General features: G+C 45.7%; 1 protein-coding gene across 1 annotated transcript; it reads right to left on the reverse strand.

Annotated features, from left to right (window-relative positions):
• Positions 1-394: 394 nt before the first annotated feature.
• On the reverse strand, positions 395-19,380 carry LOC125311673 (protein FAM53B-like). The gene is made up of 5 exons (XM_048269939.1): positions 19,150-19,380; positions 9,013-9,205; positions 8,166-8,220; positions 5,681-6,429; positions 395-2,114 (listed from the first exon to the last, which is right to left on the reverse strand). The coding sequence occupies exons 2-5, from the start codon at positions 9,061-9,063 to the stop codon at positions 1,728-1,730; spliced, it is 1,242 nt and encodes a 413-aa protein (XP_048125896.1). The 5' UTR covers positions 9,064-9,205; positions 19,150-19,380; the 3' UTR covers positions 395-1,727.
• Positions 19,381-20,996: the final 1,616 nt, after the last annotated feature.

Genomic DNA, 20,996 nt, shown 5'->3' on the forward strand with positions numbered 1-20,996 from the left:
GAGACACACGCAAACAACCCGCAGGGACCAGATGCCTTATCACCTTTACTCACACACACAGAGACACACAACACTCTCTCTCTTACTTATACACACACACACACACACAGAAAGAAAGAAACACACAAACACAAACACACACACAGATACCGGTACATATATCTCATGGTCATGAGAGCTGTGTTTGCTTACACGCTAAAATCCTGCTTACAGATTTACCCGTGAGATAATGGTTGTGAGTCTGCGTTTGGTCATTGATTATGCAACGCTCAGAGGGACGTCCAGGGGGGCCTCGGGGGGAGCTTCCCAAAAACAGATCCTTCAACAGTGGGGGCATTCGGGAGCACAGAGCCAAGGAAACCCAGCAGAGACACAGAGAGGACAGAGGCGGGGGTTGAACTTTTTCTCTCTTTTATTTTTCCACCTAGTTCCCTTACAGAGGGAGAAGGACAACAGTCTCTGCTTCGTAGCTTAGTCTGCTAAAGCAAACATGAGAAAGATTACAAAATAGTCAGAATTAGAAAAATATACGTCACTATTATGAGGCACTTCAATGCTGAGATTCAGTGTTCATTTGTGAGGTTTGTTTTTTGTTTGTTTTGTTTGTTTTTGTTTGCTTACCATTCAAGAAAACAAAAATATGCTGTTCACACCGTTTTGTAAATGTAAATGAAGTGAAAGGCTTTGAACAGAGACTTCTGTTGCTAAAACTGATGCTGGAAGCCATCTTGAATTTCAGCCATACATCTTGTGAATGAAGGTGATTCATATGAAGTATTAAGACAAGAAGAAGAACTTCAATATTCCCATTCAACTATTACACACACAAACCCAGCAGATTCCAAGCTTTTCATTTAGTTTTAACACTTATGCAGATCTATGCGTCTCAGGGTTTTGTGTCACCATCTTGCTAACGTCCTGCTTACATCTGTACATTGCTCCATAAGACAGGCAAACTTTTAACCTCTGCGGTAACTTTCCACTGGCCTGGATACAAGTCAACATCCATGGGGAAAAACAGACAAGGGACTAGTGCTTACATTCTCAAGCAGTAGGCTTCAGTTTGTAGAGCTGCTTGCAAACAAGACCAAAATGAACAGCACTTTCATTTGTGTGGATTTACAAACACACACACACACACACACACACACACACTCAACTGAATTATACACCAACACAATCCAGAGGAACCTTTTGATTAACAGATAGTTTGTGAAGGTTTTGCCATCAGTCCCAACGACCTCAAAGACAAGGTAGCAATCAGAGCGGTTCATTTAAATAAGAACCTTACTAAATAAACAACTAGCATTCACTTCAGTCCACACAGTTCCCCGCTCCCATCCAGGTCTTCACGAAACCCCAATACTCAGGGAGAATCAGTCCAACTGTCTTGTTATTTGTATGCATAAGTTCTAAAATCAGATTTTCAGAAAAAGATGGATGGATAGAGAGGAACATGAGGATGAATGGAAACGAGAATTCCAGGAAGGAAACATTTTATTATTCCTTTATCCATCGTTCTTTCAGGAGCCAGAAGCTCTCCGTAAGAAAAGACACAGTCACAACAGAACAGAGGAGGAGATAGAATTGGAAGTCCAGTCCACAGAGCATTCCAGGTTTGCATTCTCACATTCCAAAGTCCGCCACCAGAGCAGTACGACTTGCTGTATCCATCCCAAGTTTTTTTTGTTTTTTTTGTTTTGTTACTTTCTTAAAGATCAACATGCTCAGTTCCTCTCAATCTGTTCGATATCCAGCTCTCCATCCAACTCACACAATGCGTCTTTCTCCTCCGCCCTGCTGCTGCCTTTCCAGAATGTTCCATGCTCCTCATCTTCTTCCTCATCCTCCTCTTCCTCGCCCCTGTTAGGGGTGTCACACCTTGAGCCCACGCTACAGGCCGAGTCGGTGTCTTCTTCCTCATTGGACGAATCCCCATCCCCATCACCGCCTCTCTGGTGCAAGCCCCGCCCAAATCCAGCCCCTAAGCCAGACGGGCAGGTGCGCGTGGTCTCTGAGTGACTGGGAATGATGGAAGGGGGCGGGTCAACAGGTGAGTGACAAGTCTCAAAGAATGAGAACCTCGGGCAGCTCAAACTGTGGAAGTGCTGTTTCTGTGAACACAAATTGACAATAGAGACAGCAATTAGCAACAAGCTAAGCTACGCATCAATAAGTTTGAGCTATTTCTTTCTAATTCTATGTGTCAAACATTTCCCGCCGTTGCATGTCCGTAGCAAGCATCTGCTAAATATCTGTAATTTAATCTATTTTATACAATCCCACTGTAAGGCAACACCACCTAGTAATCACACAACTTCAACTGCTCTTGAGGGGAAATCCCTGCTAGTAATTAGTGAGGTGGGGGGACTCATGAAGCGTGTCTGCTTGGATGGACTTTAATGGCCTGCAAGTGGATCTGGTCTGCGTGTAACTACTGACATAACAATGTTCACCAGACACGAACAGCCAGGTTTACACCCAGCCCACACACCAACCTACACACTTCCTGGTTCTCTGTAGTAGTGAGACCAATTCTGCAGTTTTGTGTGTGTGTGTGTGTGTGTGTGTGTGTGTGTGTGTTTGAGCCTTTCTGTTAGCTTGCACCAGCGGCCACGCCTAACATAACCACTGTGGCATCTTTCATGTGCAAACTGCATGCACACTAAACCACACACAACACTTGTCCCCGTCCTTGTCTGACAGAGTGTTTGTGTGTGTGTGTGTGTGTGTGTGTGTGTGTGTGTGTGTGTGTGTGTGTGTGTGTGGTGGAGGAAGGGTAGTCCAGAAGAGGAAGCTTTCCCAGATTGGATAACATTCCATCATGGGAGGCGTGGACCCTTCATCTGGAAATCCCCAGTTTGCTCTGGACCCCCCCGAAAACAATCCCACCCACCCGTCCACCCCTGGCACACACACACACACACAAACACACACACACACACAAACCATCTAACCCATCTAACTATTCTCACACTCCCATCACTAAGTGATGTTCAGCTATGATCACCATGCTTTCCATTCCTGGAATGAAGTGTGTCAAGTGTGTACATGTTTGTGTTTATCTGTCATGTGTGTGTGTGTATGTGTGTGTGTGTGTGTGTGTGTGTGTGTGTGTGTGTGTGTAATAGGTTTATAACCTTGAACTTTTGCCAGTGAGTTTGTATTAATAGCCTAGGAGTCCAGACAGTGCCAGTGATCTGCCACCTTGCAAGATTTATGGACAAATAAATACTGACTTTACCCTGCAATTTTATTCTCGCTGTCAGACAAGCACACACACACACGCACACACACGCGCACACACACACGCACACACGCACACACACACACACACACACACACACACACACAGACACACACAGACACACACAGACACACACGAACACACGCATGTCACACATATGCCAAATTCCTGATTCACAAATTCAGTGGCTGAACAGCTGACGAATCCTTAGAATTCCAACATCGGAAATCCACAAATATCTCCGAAATCTTGCTAGCTCTGCCTCCCAGTTTCAAACTCACTCACTGACTCTGACTGATTTTTTCTCTCTCTCTCTGCTTCTCGTTTCATAAAAACAGTCAGCATAGGAATCCCCTCTATCACTCCCACTCATTCTTTCTCTCTTTTTCTCTCTTTCTCTCTCTCTCTCTCTCTACAGGTTGTGAGTGGCCTCAAGTTTCCACATTCAGCGTATCTGTGGCAGCGCCGTGTCAACACAATCCTCCCAGCCCTGATCAGCCCATCGTTTTCTCCCTCTCCAGCCAGCTGCCTGTGCATTCCATCCTTCCCTTCAACACCACTCTCTCTCTCTCTCTCTCTCTCTCTCTCTCTCTCTCTCTCTCTCTCTCTGTCTCTGTCTCACACGCACGCACGCACACACACACACACACACACACACGCGCACATTCCAGTGTGAGATTCTGGAAACATAGGTTTGTGGAGAGAACCAAGCCTTTCTGAAACCCCTCTGACCTGGCTTTCCTGATCTTCCATGAAAACAGTCACAAACAAACACAGACTGCTCAAGGCTACCGGGTGCTCTGGTCTCAGGACTCAGGTCTTCAGAGAGCAGAGAAGCAGACACATGGTCATGGACAGACTCCAAGGCAAGGGAGACAAACCACACATTCAGACACATCCACAGAGGAAAAAAGGACGACAGCAAGAGAGAAATAAGGAGGTCAAGTTAGAATGAAAGACAAAAATGAACACACACCTATAGTGGTGTATGATCATTGGATTTTGTTTTCCCTTATTACAGTTTTTTCTGAATGCTTAAACACAACCGTGATTCTTATAGCACAATTTCTAAAACTATTAATACTTATAGCAAAACCACTCACTGAGTTCACAAAACTAAAAGCACAAACACTGCTTTGCACTCAGTTTGCAATTTTGTAACACACACTTTGCACAACTGTAGGCACAATTCACTGCACAGCACTATTTTTGCGGAACTGTAAACACAACTCATGCTTTCACTCAATTTCCAAATGATTAACACACTCCTAGCAACTCTATACAAATGTATGGCTATTACTGTATTTACACTATTTTGCCAACTCTCTGGCACACTTTCTCACGTGAAAACTGTTTTAGATAATTCACTTTGCAATCAGCCTAGGCACTATAAATAAGCCACAGGTAATGTACAATGGAGGGAGCAGGAAGAGTGAGAAGAGTAAGAATTAGAGGAGGCTGAAGAATAGGACGTGGAGGTGAAGAAGTAGGAGGAAGAGGAGGAGGAAGAGGACGCGGAGGTGAAGAAGTGAGAGGGAGAGGATGACAAGGACAAGGAGGTGAAGTTAGAGGATAAGGACAAGGAGGAGCAAGAGGAGGATGAGGTGGGGGAAGAGGAAGGGTAAGAAGAGAAAGAAATAGCCCTTTACAGGCAAAAAAAAAACGAAATTTTGAGAGAGACGACCCGATGTAGACTGATTTGTTTTGTCTCAGTGAAATTGCTATTTTGTGTTTTGACACCAAACACCAATACTTGATGTTTGGATCCCTGTATGTTTACAGATCTATGACAAAAAGTATGACCTCAACACCTGACATAGTCTACCTTGTGCACAGAGAAAGCAAAAGCCAGATGTGTTTTTTATTCATACCATCAGTGTGTAGTTGGCACATTGTGTGCTTACTATTGTGATGGCTTGTGTTTACTGTTTGATAGGAAAACACCATATTTACGAAGGTGAGTTCAGCAAGGTGTGTTAGCTTTTGTAAGAGAACTACAATGTTTTGCTGATTGGGTGAAAGGTTTTCCTATTTGTGTGCAGAGTTTTGCAAAAAAAGCCATAGTTACAAAAAATGTGCTTAAGCAATCAGAAAAAACTGTAATAACAACCTTCATCTAAAAACTACATTTTGTGTTTACTTGTGTTATCTTTGAATCATAATTAAGTTGTTTGTTCTGATGATCTGAAACATGTGTGCAAGAAACACATGCAAGTGTGACAAACATGCAAAAAAATAGAAATGATGAAGGGGGCAAACGCTTTTTCACACCACTGTAAATCTTCCAGTTCCTCTCATATTCAAAAGGCCTGTCTAGTCATCTGAAGACTGTGTGTGTGTATGTGCTGTGCTGTGCTGTGCTGTGCTGTGCTTGTGTGTGTGTGTGTGTGTGTGTGTGTGTGTGTGTGTGTGTGTGTGTGTGTGTGTTTGTACCTGGGTCATTTTGGCCAGGTCCAGTGAGGGTCTGGCCTCCTGGCTACTGTGCTCGTCCGCTCGCCTCCTCTTCATCCCCGCCACCTTCTTCTCGCTCAGCACGCAGGGCTGCGAGCGGCTCCGTGGCAACGGCCCCTGACCCCTTTCGGCCCTGGCCTCGGTCCCCAGCTGCGGTCCGGCGCCGGCAGCGTCCGCGTCCGTGTGGCAGAGCGGCAGCAGCAGCGGCGTGGTGGCCATGGGCTGCAGGTCCAGTGGGAGTGTGTGCGAGCGGCCGTGGGAGTGGTGGTGGTGGTGTGTGTGTGCGTGTGTGTGTGCGCGCGAGGGCAGGCTGACGCTAGAGCTCCGCTGCATGGGCGGCCCGCTGTGCCAGCGCCGCTTCTCCACCCACGACCAGACACGCGAGCCCTGCGGTCGCCACGGAGACGACGACGACAACGAGAAGGACGAGCGGCTGCCCGGTCCCACTCCACTCCCCCACATCAGCTCATCGGAGGACAGCGAGCGGCATTGGCGCTTGGAGGGCGGCGCTGCCGCGTTGCTGTGTGTGTGGCCGTGTGTGTGTATGTGTGGGAGGGCCGAGGCACGGGCCTCGTCCAGGCTCAGGTCCTGGATGAGGTGTGTGAGCGCGCTGGCGGCCGTGCGGACTGCAGGCTGGGGGGGAGCGGGCAGAGCCTCCCATAATCCTCCCTCCTGGTGGACACTCTCAGGCTGGACACAGCCGCCTGCCAGGGCCAGCCAACGCTCTCCCTCTGATACACACACACACACACACACACACACACACACACACACACACACACACACACACACACACACACACAGACACACACACACACACACACACACACACACACACACACACAGTCACACAACACAAACACAATACAATCACAGACACACACACACACATACAAGCAGTCATTAATAAACAATACCTACAGCACGAAAGTAATTACACATGCCTACAGCAATGGACATGCTTTCTGGACTCTTTTCTGATATATGTATCAGACAAGGGCAAAGACACAAACACACACACACACACACACACACACGACATACTATAATATCTATATTATATACTAATTATATAATACTATAATTAGTCATGAACACAGAAACCACACATGCTAGCTAGTAGTCTGCTTCTGATACACACACACACAAGCCACAAAAGACACATGCACACATCCACACATACATAGCCCACAAGTCCACACATACACACATCCACACATACATAGCCCACAAGTCCACACTTGTGCCAGCCAACCCTATCTCACCAATACACACATGAGCGATCATAAACACACAAATGTGTACATGAACCACATCTACACACATGTAAATACATACACAAACACACACATGGTCATACACAATAACTACTACTGCCACATGCACACACAGATTCAAATGATCACAAACAGACATACCGACAAGCACACACCATAACACACACACACATATATACAATGAAACACACACACTGACACAGTCATAAACCATTCATTAACATGCACAAATACACACTCACTAGAGAGAGGGAGAGAGGAAGAGACAGAGAGGGAGTGAGGGGGAAAGAGAGAGAGAGAGAGAGAGAAAGAGAGAGAGTAATCTGACAGTCACTAGTCCTCCTCTGCTCGTCCAACAGAGGCCTTCAGTGCAGTACAACTGAGGCCACAGTGTCCTCTCCACATCCCCTCCAGAACAAGGAGGCCCACAGCACACAGGGCACAGCGCACAGCAAGGCCTAGAGTGTCTGTCGGCTCCAAGTGCATGCACGCGCGCGCGCAAGAGTGTGTCTGTCGGCTCTAAATGCATACACACGCGCGCGCGAGAGTGTGTGTCTGTCGGCTCTAAGTGCATGCACGCGCGCGCGAGAGAGTGTGTGTCTGTCGGCTCCGTGCATGCACGCGCACGAGAGAGAGTGTCTGTCGGCTCCGAGTGCATGCAGGCACAAGGATGCTTGTCCGCAGCCTAAAAAAGGGGCCTTTTGATAGGACACCCAGTAGGTGCCCAGCAAGCATTGTCGACATCTCTGGGGGGTCTTGTCCATAAGCCAAGTGGTCTGTAGCGGCACACTATCCTTTTTGGAGTGCACGGAGGAGAGGCCCACACGTTGACATTTTAACGGAATTCTCCAAAATGCACAGAAACAATGCACCAGGCGAAAACGAAACACTCTGGGAGGAATTAGACCGTTCCCTACACCTCCCAGCGAAACAAGAGAGGCTTGTTCGCGTGCCTTGGGGGTGACGGGCACGGCACGGCATGGCACAGCACAGCAGGGGACAGGTGACATGACAGAGGGTGTGTCAGGGACGGTAGCCGTCAGGGGGAGGGTGGAGAGGAGAGGGGTAGGAGGATGTGAATATAATGCAATACACTTTCTATAGCCTGCACTAGACTGGCTCAGAGAACTTAGAAAACAGGTAGTAAAAGAGAGATGGCGTGTGTGTGTGTGTGTGTGTGTGAGACTCACCCACTGAGCTGCAGGAGAAGAGTGCGGTCCCTTTGCTCATGGTGCTGGGCTCATGCTGCAAAGACACACACACACACACACAACCATTTGATTCCCAGAATCATTTAATCAGGATGCACGTCTCTCCTGTTGAACACTTAATGCCGGCAGCAATAATTCCATCGTGGTTAGTTACCTTTCATGCCTGACTTGGTCTACACTTTAAGTGTTAACAGTCAGTGTCATGCACATTACCTTTGCTGACAGCTGAGTTCAACTAACTGCATTAACAGAACTCCACCTGACCTTGCATGACTGACTGTCACCATCGGATTATGTGAGTTCAGGCAAAGCAGGTGCGCTCAACTCCAGAGTAAACCGTTTTTTTTTTTTTTTTTTGGCTGCGAAAGAAGTACTACGATGATAAACAGAAAAACACACTCCAAAGTGTAAAAACATACTTAAATCACTGGAATTATCGTGCTTGAGAGTGTGTTTGCCTGTTTACAGTTAAGATGCAGACCCGCACTAAACGCACTGAGCTAATGGCATCTGACAGCTTTTAAATGTGTTCATCTTCATATATTTTTGAGTTGTCCTGTTTTTGGTCTTTCAAGAGGGGTCTAAACACGTATCTGTTCAGCTTACACTTAATTAATTAATTGACAGAATAATGACAATAAATATCTAACTGTAATGTAAGGAGGACTGTTTAGTAATCTGCAAATGTCATAGAGTGACCTATATGTGAGTCTACAACAGTCTGCAGAGTTGACAAATGCTTTAGCAATGACTCGTATATCTAACCATGTATAATGGCCATACTGTGACTGACTGTGAGTGTGTCTGTGTCTGTGTTTGAGCTTACATTGTCCACGCCCTTCTTTATTTCCAGTGTTTTGGAGTAGAGGATCACCATGGTAACACGTCTGAGTGTTCCTGAACGTCGCTGTGCATGAGAGGAAGGGGTCCTGGGGCGGCCATGTTGGGTGAGGATAGAGGTGTTGGCGTTCTTTGAGGGAAAGGCCTCAGGAGTGTGTGTGTGACACAGCCTCCAGTCCCTGCATAGACCACACACACACACACACACAAACAGAGAGAAACCACATTAGTTTAGAGTTTACAAACAGTGTGGTCGAGTTGAAAACAGCCCAAGGCACATATAATGGCAAATACTTCTAGACCAATGCACATTCATATGCACACACACACCCAAAAGTGTGCCTAACAATCTATTCACACGGCACCACCTAAAACCAGAAGATCTGGGCGTGGATGAACAGTAGACTAGAGGCATGAGCCTACTTGTGCCTCTGTGTGTGTGTGTGTGTGTGTGTGTGTGCATGTGTGCATGTGTGTGAGCGCGTGCGTGACCTTCTACCAGCTCGGTACACATCAGCCCCGTGGTGTTGGCCAGGGGGTAATGTGAAAGAGCTTCAAAGGAACCCACAGCTGCTATAACCATTCTAGCGGAAACGCTAGCTGAGCTGAGCTGCACAGAGTACAGAGCGCCCAGCGCGGGGCAAAGCTGGATTACTCCACAGCACCACAGACAGGTTAATCCTCTCCATAAATACACACAAGTCAGTCTGTCAGCCAGTGGCCCAACCAGAGCTACAGAACCGACAGTCATACACACACACACACACACACACACACACGCATGCACCCACACACAGTATCTCTCTGTCTTTTACTCACTCACTCACTCACACAAACACACACACACACCCACACGGAAAGCACGAATAAGAACACTCGCACACATATCATCTCTTTCTCTTTCACTCATTCTCTCTCAGACACACACACACACACCCTCTCTCTTCCTCTTTTTCGTTCTCACACACATTAATTAAAAAGAGAAAAAGGTCCCCTTGGGGTAAGATCCAGATCAGAAGTGAAGTGAGATGACAGAAGGAGGTGAGTGAGTGTGTGTGTGTGTGTGTGTGTGTGTGTCCGGAACAGACCAGGGCCAGACATGGACTTTAGTCAGAGCACAGCTAAAGAACAGGCTTTGAGACTGTGTGTGTGTGTGTGTGTGTGTGTGTGCCCGGAACAGACCAGGGCCAGACATGGACATTAGTCAGAGCACAGCTAAAGAACAGGCTCTGAGACTGTGTGTGTGTGTGTGTGTGTGCCCGGAACAGACCAGGGCCAGACATGGACTTTAGTCAGAGCACAGCTAAAGAACAGGCTCTGAGACTGTGTGTGTGTGTGTGTGTGTGTGTGTGTGTGTGTGTCCGGAACAGACCAGGGCCAGACATGGACTTTAGTCAGAGCACAGATAAAGAACAGGCTCTGAGACTGTGTGTGTGTGTGTGTGTGTTTGTGTCTGTGTATGTCTGTGTGTGTGTGCGTGCGTGCTAATGGCACAGGCTCAGGAAAATGAACAGATAGCAAAAAACGCTGATGTTAATCATTGAAGCACACACACACACACACACACCTCATCCTCATGTGCTTATTCCATTGGAACAACCTTTCCTTCCTCCATAAACAAACTGGAACTGCACACACAACAGAAGAGGACAACCACACAAAGACACTCGAGGAGGAACCAAAACCATAATGAGATTAATGAGAATCCAAACACAACGAGACACACCGCTAACACACTATCCAACAAGACACACAGCAACACACACCGCTAACACACTATCCAACAAGACACACCACTAACACACCACTACCACACTATCCAACAAGACACACCGCTAACACACTATCCAACAAGACACACCACTAACACACTATCCAACAAGACACACCGCTAACACACACCGCTAACACACTATCCAACAAGACACACCACTACCACACTATCCAACAAGACACACCGCTAACACACTATCCAACAAGACACACCGCTAACACACTATCCAAAAAGACACACCACTAACACACTATCCAAAAAGACACACCACTAACACACCACTAGCACACTATCCAACAAGACACACCACTAACACACTATCCAAGAAGACACAGACCGCTAACACCGCCAACACACTATCCAACAAGACACACAGCAGCACACACCGCTAACACGCCGCTTAGACACTACCCAACAAGACAGTTGTGTATGTGTTGTGTATGTGTGTGTGTATGTATGTGTATGTGTATGTATGGTTCAGGCAAAGCAGGTGCGCTCAACTCCAGAGTAAACTGTTTTTTCTGGCTGCGAAAAAAGAACTACGATGATAAACAGAAAAACACACTCCGAAGTGCTTCACTCTTTATTGAGGTTGAATGAAGACGAAATTCGCCCTGGTTGGGAGAAATGAGAGCGAATCGCAGAGGCAAGCGAAACAAAGTTGACGAAAGTTTAACTTTATTCAAATGAGGACCATTCGAGAACCAATCAGGTCCAGGGGCCTCATGTACAAAGCTTGCGACGCGACAGAAATGCAAGGCGACGCCACTTCTCACGCCACGCCCGATGTAACGGAAGACTGACTTGAACGCGAGAATGGGCGGTCCTCCACGCAAACTTCATGTCTGGCGTGACGACATTTCCAATGTGTATCGCCAGTTGGCTTACACTTAGAGGCAACGAAGCGCAACAACATAGTTGATCGCGAAGTCTAGGCCTTTATTTGCACAGTATATTGTGAAACGTGGGTTATAAAAAATGATAACACTTCGAAAGTAGGCCTATGTTTCTATTTAAATGGACATGCAACATGCTCAAATTCTTATCCAACAACCTATCTGTAATGACAACTGTAGACTTATTAGAGGATATGAATTAAAGGGGAATGTGAAACCTATAGCCTACACATATTGATAGAATAGATAGGCTGACTAATAAGCGCGGATAAAAGCTATATTTTCCTTAGTGTGATTGACTGCATAGGATACTTTGACTTTCCTCGAAAGTAAGCATTCACATTATTGTTGTCACACTTGTGTGCAAATATATCTAGAAATCGAATGTTGTATATGTGGCCTGGATCAACTTTTGTTTATTCCACTCGAAAGTGCCGCGCGTGGTAGCCTACTTGGACACGCATTGATTTAATGTTTTTAATTAATGCAGTTGCTTTTGTAATGGTTCAAATGCATCAAACCCAGTTATTATAACCCCCGTCACCTACTTGCAGACTGACCAATAATTCTGCCACGGTCTCTGACCCTATAGCTAGCCACTGCTACGCTCTGCCACTAGGCCTACTGTTTTTTTGTTATTAATTACAGATGATAAAGACGTAAGATTCTTGCCATTTCGTCTGATAAACACTTCTACCTCGCATTCGCTGGAGATAAACTTTTGTTTTATTAATTTGATGATTTCAATGATTAAACTTTGGAGCAGGTTCGAGTATGAATGGATCCACAAATGAGTTTTCATTGTTATTATTAATATTGCGGGATAGGCCATTTTGTCTTCGCGGAGGTCTGCGCTCGAGTGGCCTTCTAGTTAGCATATTAAAATGAGTGTGATTGAGGCAGGAGAGAGGGTGGAGTGTAATGCTCGTGCATGTACACTTAATTTCACGTTAATTAGGATGTACAAAGAAAGGCTGCGTGGAATGCTGCGTACGCACAGTTTCATCCATTAGGATTTTTTTGTGCGTACGCTACTTTTCAGGTTTGCACTTACGCAATGTTTTAGTATGAAATCCACGCAAGTCTTTGTACATGAGGCCCCAGGTGTTGAGGCCCCAGGTGTTATGCTTGGATGCGGGAGTTACAAAAAAGTCTGACCAAGATGGCGGAGCCACGGAGACTACCTGTATCAACACGAATTGTAGTTTATATGCCACACGAACTTAGTCAGTGCACATACACCACTAAATAGACCACTGTATGTGTTAGTTTAAACACTCAAACTTTTCAGATAGCCGACAGGCCAACTGCTAGCATTTCCAGACATTGCATTTCATTGTAAGCCTGACCAGGCAGCTAGGCTACATGCTGCAACACAGGTATGAAATATATTATGTCTTATTGACCTTGTTATTTCTATGAACTTGAATTGTTGTTTATAGGCAACATCAACTTAGTCGAGGTATAAAAACCCCAGTATATCTTCATTAAGTACTTAAACTTTTGAACTAGCTGATAGCCTAATTAGCTCACTTGCCACCACTGGCTAGACACTGCAGTCATCAAACGTGTTTCACTGTGTGGAAACCTACCATAACACACCGCTTACACACTATCCAACAAGACACACCGCTAACACACTATCCAACAAGACACACATTGCTAACATACCGCTAACACACTATCCAACAAGACACACACCGCTAACACACTATCCAACAAGACACACACCGCTAATACACTATCCAACAAGACACACACTGCTAATACACTGCTAACACACTATCCAACAAGACACACACTGCTAATACACTGCTAACACACTATCCAACAAGGCACACACTGCTAACACACTATCCAACAAGACACACACTGCTAATACACTGCTAACACACTATCCAACAAGACACACACTGCTAACACACCATCCAACAAGACACACAATACACACCGCTAACACGGAGTGTGTCCACCGCCTCAAGTTCACCGCAGGTTTGCTGCTAATCTAGCACCCAGTTTAGCTCACTATGGGGCATTCACACACACACACACACACAATTTCAATATCTTTCTAATTCCATATATACTGCTTCAGCAACAAACACACCCATTTGACATTGGCAATACAACTAGTAAACAGCAGTGAGCAGTTGGCTATAGTTGCACTGAGATTAGTTATATCACCCATCACGTAGCACAGTGATAAGACATTCCAGCTGATGGTATTGCGTTGGAACATCTCGCCTTGCCTGTCGCTGCTGTAGGCTCTGGCTATTTAGACGGGCAGGGCTGAACAGGTATGGCACTCAGACTGGCTGGAATTGTCTACTGGCAGATAAATGGACACCTAAATGGTGCCTTTTCAGGTGCTGCCTGGTATTGGGTGTCTCTCACCATTTGGGTTTGGTTACAAAGCACCTGGGAAGAATTTGCGTGGTGTCACGACATTGTGTGATGTGTGTGTGTATGCGTGACACACACACACACACACACTCAACAGAAGTAGCTAAACAAGGGGGGGCACTCAAAAGAATTTTATTCTTTTTAACTCAAAAGAATAAAAGTCAAGAATAGGAGAGCAATCAGCTCCCATAATCCCCTGTGCCACCCAGCACACTGCCAACTGCTAAAGAATATCATGATTGAACAACTTCTGAGGAAAGCAGCCTACTGAGAGAGAAAGAGAGAGAGGGGGGATGGGGGAGGGAGAGAGAGAGAGAGAGAAAAGAAGTCTGCATTTTTGTGTTCGCTTGCTCGATACTGAAGGGCATTTCTTTAATGGCTGTAGCCACAGGAATTTTCCCCTAAAGAATGTTTTACTTCAAATAATTCAAAGTTAAGAGCACCTGTTAATCTGTTGGTTGTAAGCTAGTCATAACAACATCATAAACATGCAAATCAACACGCACTAACAGACATGTGTGCTCGCACACACACACACACACAAACACACTCTCTCTCTCTCTCTCTTTCTCTTTCATACACACACACCTGAATCCTACAAACGGTGAATCCTACAAACATGTACTGCTGTTTGAAGCTGAAAGCATTGCTCAAGTCGCTGGGTGATTTTGTGGTTAGAGCTGAGTGCCTTTCAGGAATCTCCATCTCTTAAGAGGATACCCCCTCCACACACACACACACACACACACACATTCCTCCTAGTGTACCTATAGAGGCAGACTGCATATAGTGTGGGTGTATGTGTGTGTGAGTGAGAATGTGTGTGTGAGTGAAAGAGAAAGAGAGAGAGGTTAGGATTTCAAATCAGAAAGATAACTACAGCTAAATGAAACCTTTTCTACACAGTGTGTATGTGTGTGTGTGTGTGTGTGTGTGTATGTGCGTGTATGTGCATGTGCATGTGTGTGCGTGAATAAGGGTGTGAATTGTGTGACTGTACAGGCGCCTGTGTTGGTGTGGTCGTGTGTCAGGTCTGGGCTCCTGCGTCTGGCCTGGAGCCAGGTAAGAGTAAGGAGCCTCCAGACTGGCATGGGGATCTACTTCTCCTCATAAATAATGCATCAGCATGTCTCCACAATACATAATTCCACTGAGAGTTTACCTTCTACACTGTGTACGTTGTTCAACAGATGCTTTGATATGACTACAGAGATTGCTGCGGTTTGTACGATGTTAACAACACACTCATATACATGCAAGCACGCGTTAACACACACACACACACACACACACACACACTTTCAGCTGTCAGACAAAGCCATGCATATCTGCTGTGTGATTCACCAGAGTTTCGATGCTGTTGCCCTGATCCGCTAATACCCGGCCTACATCACATTACCTCCCCTCGAGAACTTTCCATTCCGCTCCTATATAGGATGTTAAGGCCATCATGAATGTCTCTAACAGTGTATGTGCATGTGTGGTTTTGAGTATGAGTAAGTGAGTCCGTGTGTGCGTGTGTGCGTGTGCGTGTGTGCGTGCGTGCGTGTGTGTGTGTGTGTGTGTGCGCGCGCGTACGGACGTCTCTGTGGTATTGGAAAATGAGCATAATAATACCCCCATTGTCGTTCATAACAAGAGTCTTATGATGTTAACAAAAAACAAACCATGAGGTCACTTCTGTGTCTAGAGCCTTCTCTCCAGTCCCTGACCAAAGAGGTGGACATGGAATGGGACAGGAGGGATTCATTAGTCATTAGTTATCTGACTAACTAGCTTCATTGTTTTTCACCCTTAAGTATTGGTGTGTTTGTCTTATGTAATGTGTGTGCAAATGTATGTCCATGTCTGATAGCACCTGCTTTTAATCTGCTAGTGTCCAGACAAGAGAATCACAAGTGAGGGTGAGCCTGTCCCACACACACACACACACACACACACACACACACACACACACACACACACACGGACACATGCATGCACATTCACACACACACACACACACACACACACACACACACACGACTTACTGAAACAGGCCCAGTATTTAAAATGCAGCACACAGAATGTGGTGGTTATGACTGCAGGCTCCAACAGAAGAATAGATGGCCATTAAAATGAATTGTGTGTTCAGACACACAAAGACAGGCATGGCTAACAGGCCCATTCTATCTGCTGGCCCCCCGCTCCCACTCCCCACCCCCACTACACATAAACACACACAGCTTCTCTGAGACACATCCTCCTGCTCTCTTGCTCTTTCTCCAACACGCGCACGCACACACACACGCACACACGCACACACACACACAGACACAAAAGCCTTGCAAATTAGGGTAGCAAATCTGAGAGGCTTGGCTTGAAAACCTCCCAGTCGTCTTCAATGACCCCCATGCCATTGAGACTGAGAGAAAAGGACCTCTTTCGCACGCACACACAAAGTTTAATCTGCGCCTGTAGGTACACACACACACACAGCTTACTCTGGGCCTGTTGGTACACACACACACACACAGGCCGCTCCCAAGTGCGCCAATCAACATTCATGAGACATCCAGACACATTCAATTGAAATTGAATTGAATCCAGACACATCTCAAATCGCTTGGCCACTCACCCAGCGGCCAGCTCAGGTTAACGCGGCCGAGACACCCCCGAGGAGCTGCCATGCAGCCCTCTTCCCCTGAGCACTGCACCCACAGCCAAGGGCCTTGGATGACCTTCCTATGCGAGTGCATGTCAAAGGTAGCAGAACTCAGTGAACTACGACAGAACCGCGAAGCCTGCCTGCCTGCAACACTGAAAAGTCTGATGAGATACCGTGAAGGGGTAAAGACTGGAGGTAAAATGGCGCTCTGCTCACAGCAGTCTATGACTAATGAGAACAGATATCAACCAAGAGTGTGAAACAGGGCTCAAATACTGCATGGCTATTACATTCACATTTGCTATTGATGCATCCATATGTGCACACTTACACGCATACACACCCTCTCTCTCTCTCTCTCACACACACCCACACACTCACACATACACTAAGTGCACTTAAGCTGTATTGGCAGACACACTCAAACTACCAACCTAATTATGAGTTATATGTCTCTCTCTGTGTCAAACACTCTCCTTCGCACACACACACACACACACACACACTATGTGTAATATGATACCACAGACGGCACAGGCCAGAGCACACACACGTGCACCCATGCACAGAATCAGACACACACACACACAAGCTTGACGAGCCGCTGCCTGCTTCCTCTGGGTAGTCCTTTTGTTTTCCACAAAACACAGTATACCTAGAGAGAGTGAGTCCAGGCCACTATTTTTCACATATTCTGTGAGACTTTCCCAGTAATGTTCAGGTTATGAAGCAAAACCTTCCAGGTAATGTCTGCACAGATAACATTAACCAAAGCAAAGCTAGTTTCATATCACAAAAACAAAGATATAGCAAAAGTTGTACTGTGAACCAGACAAGCCAATCTCTCTGTCTGCACACGCTCACACACAAACTATACGATGTCAACAGGTCTGCCATCTTTCTCTGTCTGACCATGAGGCCTATTGCTTTGTTGCTGTGGTAGAAATGCCAATTAAAGGCTTCTCTACCCTTGTCAATTAACTCTGGAATTGGAACACACACACACACACACACACACAGGGCAGCCATAGCTAACCAGTCCTGTGAATGAAACCACAAATTCACAAAAACTTGAACAGCCACACGAGACACAAGACAGATTATAAGGTCAAAGTCAACTTTAGGGTTAAGTACTGTGTGCCTGTATGTTGTGTGTGTGTGTGTGAGTGAGAGAGAGAGGGAGAGAGAGAGAGCAGCCTACGCGTGTGTTTTGTAACGTATACGTGCAAGAGCGTGCGTGGACTCTCACATTTTTAATTGAGTCATGCCACAAACTGCAAAAAAAAAAAAACTTGCGGCGTGCACGTGCAAGTGTATGTCAATATGATGAGATAAAGCGACCACACCAGCATCGAGGCCGCTTACAATGGTTTCCGCTCTGCGAACAAGCGCTGTGCCGAAACGCACGCTCGCACGCGCTGAAAGTAGCCTATTCTCCCTGAAACTAATTCCTGGAGTGAAATAAACACTTAATAACGCCACAGCCCCGAGCACACTGCTCCTGTTAAATTGTACATAAACAAAGGTACGCGAACACGCACTGTCGAAGAAAAGAGAGGCACTGTAGGGGGAGAGGGGCGGGCACGGGCAGTTGTGAGGCACTTGAACAAAGTTTTCCGTCCATCCCAATAACAGGACAGGAGCCTGGAGGACAGGGGAGGCTTTTGTCCCCGTCTAGCCGAGTCTGCTAGAGTAACAAAGCGAGTGATCTCTTCATCAGCCTCCCTTCGCTTCGTTTCTCATTGTAGGCTAGTCCATGGAGAGGCATTGATCATGCGCTGGTTTTACGCAGACGGCAGAATCCCATTTTACGCAGACGGCAGAATCCTCCATATATGTCGTGCGATCTACGTAAGCAATTATCATAAAGTAGCCTACATGACAAACAATAAAGTAAAACTTACGAGATGCGGCTACTGACATGAGGAATGTAGTGGGTGAAGTAATTTAGATGGTGTAAAGTTTGTTGGTGAAAAATGCATTGAAATGATATCACGCATTCTGTTACAAATATTTCTATCACAACAAAAGCGATTAAGATTATTGTAAGGATGAAACTAAATGACAAGCATATATAGGCTGTGTAAAAACAGTAATGTGTCATGCTAATGACTATGGCCCACTCGCCAACAGAACAGTTAGGGAAAACTTTATTTTAACACATATTTAGGCCTACCTGTAACAAAACAGCGTTTTACTACACTAGGATCCAAATATGTTATAAAGCTACAAAAACAGCCATCGAGCTCTAATTATTTACGAGGTTTATGATCTTTAACTTGCTTGTTAAATGTTTACAACTGTTTGCGTACAGCGTAATAACATAGAAAGCTGATGCGTGTTGAGGAAAAACACTCTGAGAGATCAACAGACAAAAAGTTGTAATTTCAAATGTCTAAGTACCTGGCCAACTCTGTAGTTCAATTTAACTCATCTTCGAGCAAGGCAACAAAGGACCGGAGGGTTGCAAGCGGGTCCTCATGCGTACCCGTGTACACACTTGCGGAGACGGCGAGGGACTCTCCACACAAGTCCGTTCACTTTCGACATGCTTACAATATCCGCATACAGCCAAACCATTCCTCACCCGCAGGGGTGTTCTGTTTACATTAACCTATTTAAATTATGTTAATTAAAAAATAAGGATACTTAATAACACTCTAATCGCTCTTCAAATTACTTAGAATAAGATCTCACAACTTTACTTATCATTGTTGTTATGTAGGCTACAATGAATCAATGGCGAAGCTTCCGCTACACATATATGTCCGAAGATAATGGTATCATCTACGCACTCTGTCGACGCCCCCACCCTCCCCTCAAGAAACATTGAGAACCCAAAATGTAACTTTGAAACAATGACCCACTGAACATGTCATCCGGTCCCGGTTAATCAGTCAAACTATGAAAAAGCTGTCCTGGTTTTATGAAATCGACACGTTGTGAAATATGATGTCCTATTACATTTTTAGTCCACTGAACACCCTATCCTCAGCTTGCTTAACTGTGAGATGCAAGCCAGGCGTAATGTTGGTCTGTTATGACTGATGGTAGAACCACCTGTTGATGTCACGGAATTGTTACTTGCTTATGCAACTTAAGTTTCTCTCGCTGTGGCTTGAAATGGCAGCCATGAACTTTGCTCTCAAGGGAACTGTGGGCGAAGCACTGTACATTGTAAAGCTCAGCATTTGTCAAAAAGACTGGAGAGGGTAGTGTTTTCCCCTTAAGTCAAACCTGGAGGGTAAGTTTGTGTGAAATGTGGTATTGGTAACTCCACACTCTACCCCTGGCCCCCTCCACCCCCAACCCTGTTTCCCCTGCCCCTCGAATCATGGAAACCGACACAGTTCTCCTCATTCAAGTAATTCAATCTGTGCTCCAAGAATTGTATTATGAAGTTTCAAACAGTTTCCTAGGAGACAGAATGGAAAACATAAATATTTGCTGTATCACAGTTGAGAGCTTGTGTGAAAGAAGGGCATTCATGGTGGCACTACGCGAGAGAGAGAATGAGAGAGAAGGCGAGAAAGAGAGAGACAGAGAAAGCAAAAAAGAAGGAAGGATAAGACCGTATCTCCACTTTTAAATACCATACAGCATGTCGACTTTTCATCACTCATCTTAGAAGGGAAGGAGTGTCTGTGTGGCATGACCTCACACTCAAGAACATATGCATTCTCTCCATTCACAAACTGTAGTGCTTCCTACTATGGCTATCATGCACACATGAATGATAAATACTTTTTATCATGTGTAGATCTAAACTTTTACTTGTCAGTGTTTTGGAACTAATCCTGTTGTTTAACTGCTTTGAATGATTGGCGTCTTTAATGAGGCGTCCGCTGCCTGGTACCAATTTTCCCATGGCAGCTCCGGAAACCAGGCTCATGGTTGACAAGCTCCAGCCTTATTCACACCAGGCCAGGCCAGCCCAGCCCAGATGTGTGCTGCCTGTCAGTATGCCTGGGAGCCCTTTACAGGGAAGCAAGCAAACCAGTCTCTTCTTGCACTCTGGCTGGGGATGAAAATGAGGTGTTTTGCATGGCATGTTCTGTGCCCTCCTCTATACATGCAAAGCAGGAGCTCGTTTGAAAATGGTGCTCCTGAAGTCTGGATAAGTCTTTGTTCATGCTGCATCTGGTTAAACAAAGTGACTTGATGATTTAAAGGCGCAATACAATCAAATGCACTTTTAAACAAATTCAACAATGACAAATTAACAGAGTGGCACAGACAAGACTACTCCC

The sequence above is a fragment of the Alosa alosa genome, chromosome 18 (genome assembly GCF_017589495.1).
Source record: "Alosa alosa isolate M-15738 ecotype Scorff River chromosome 18, AALO_Geno_1.1, whole genome shotgun sequence".
In the NCBI taxonomy this organism is placed as follows: domain Eukaryota; kingdom Metazoa; phylum Chordata; class Actinopteri; order Clupeiformes; family Clupeidae; genus Alosa; species Alosa alosa.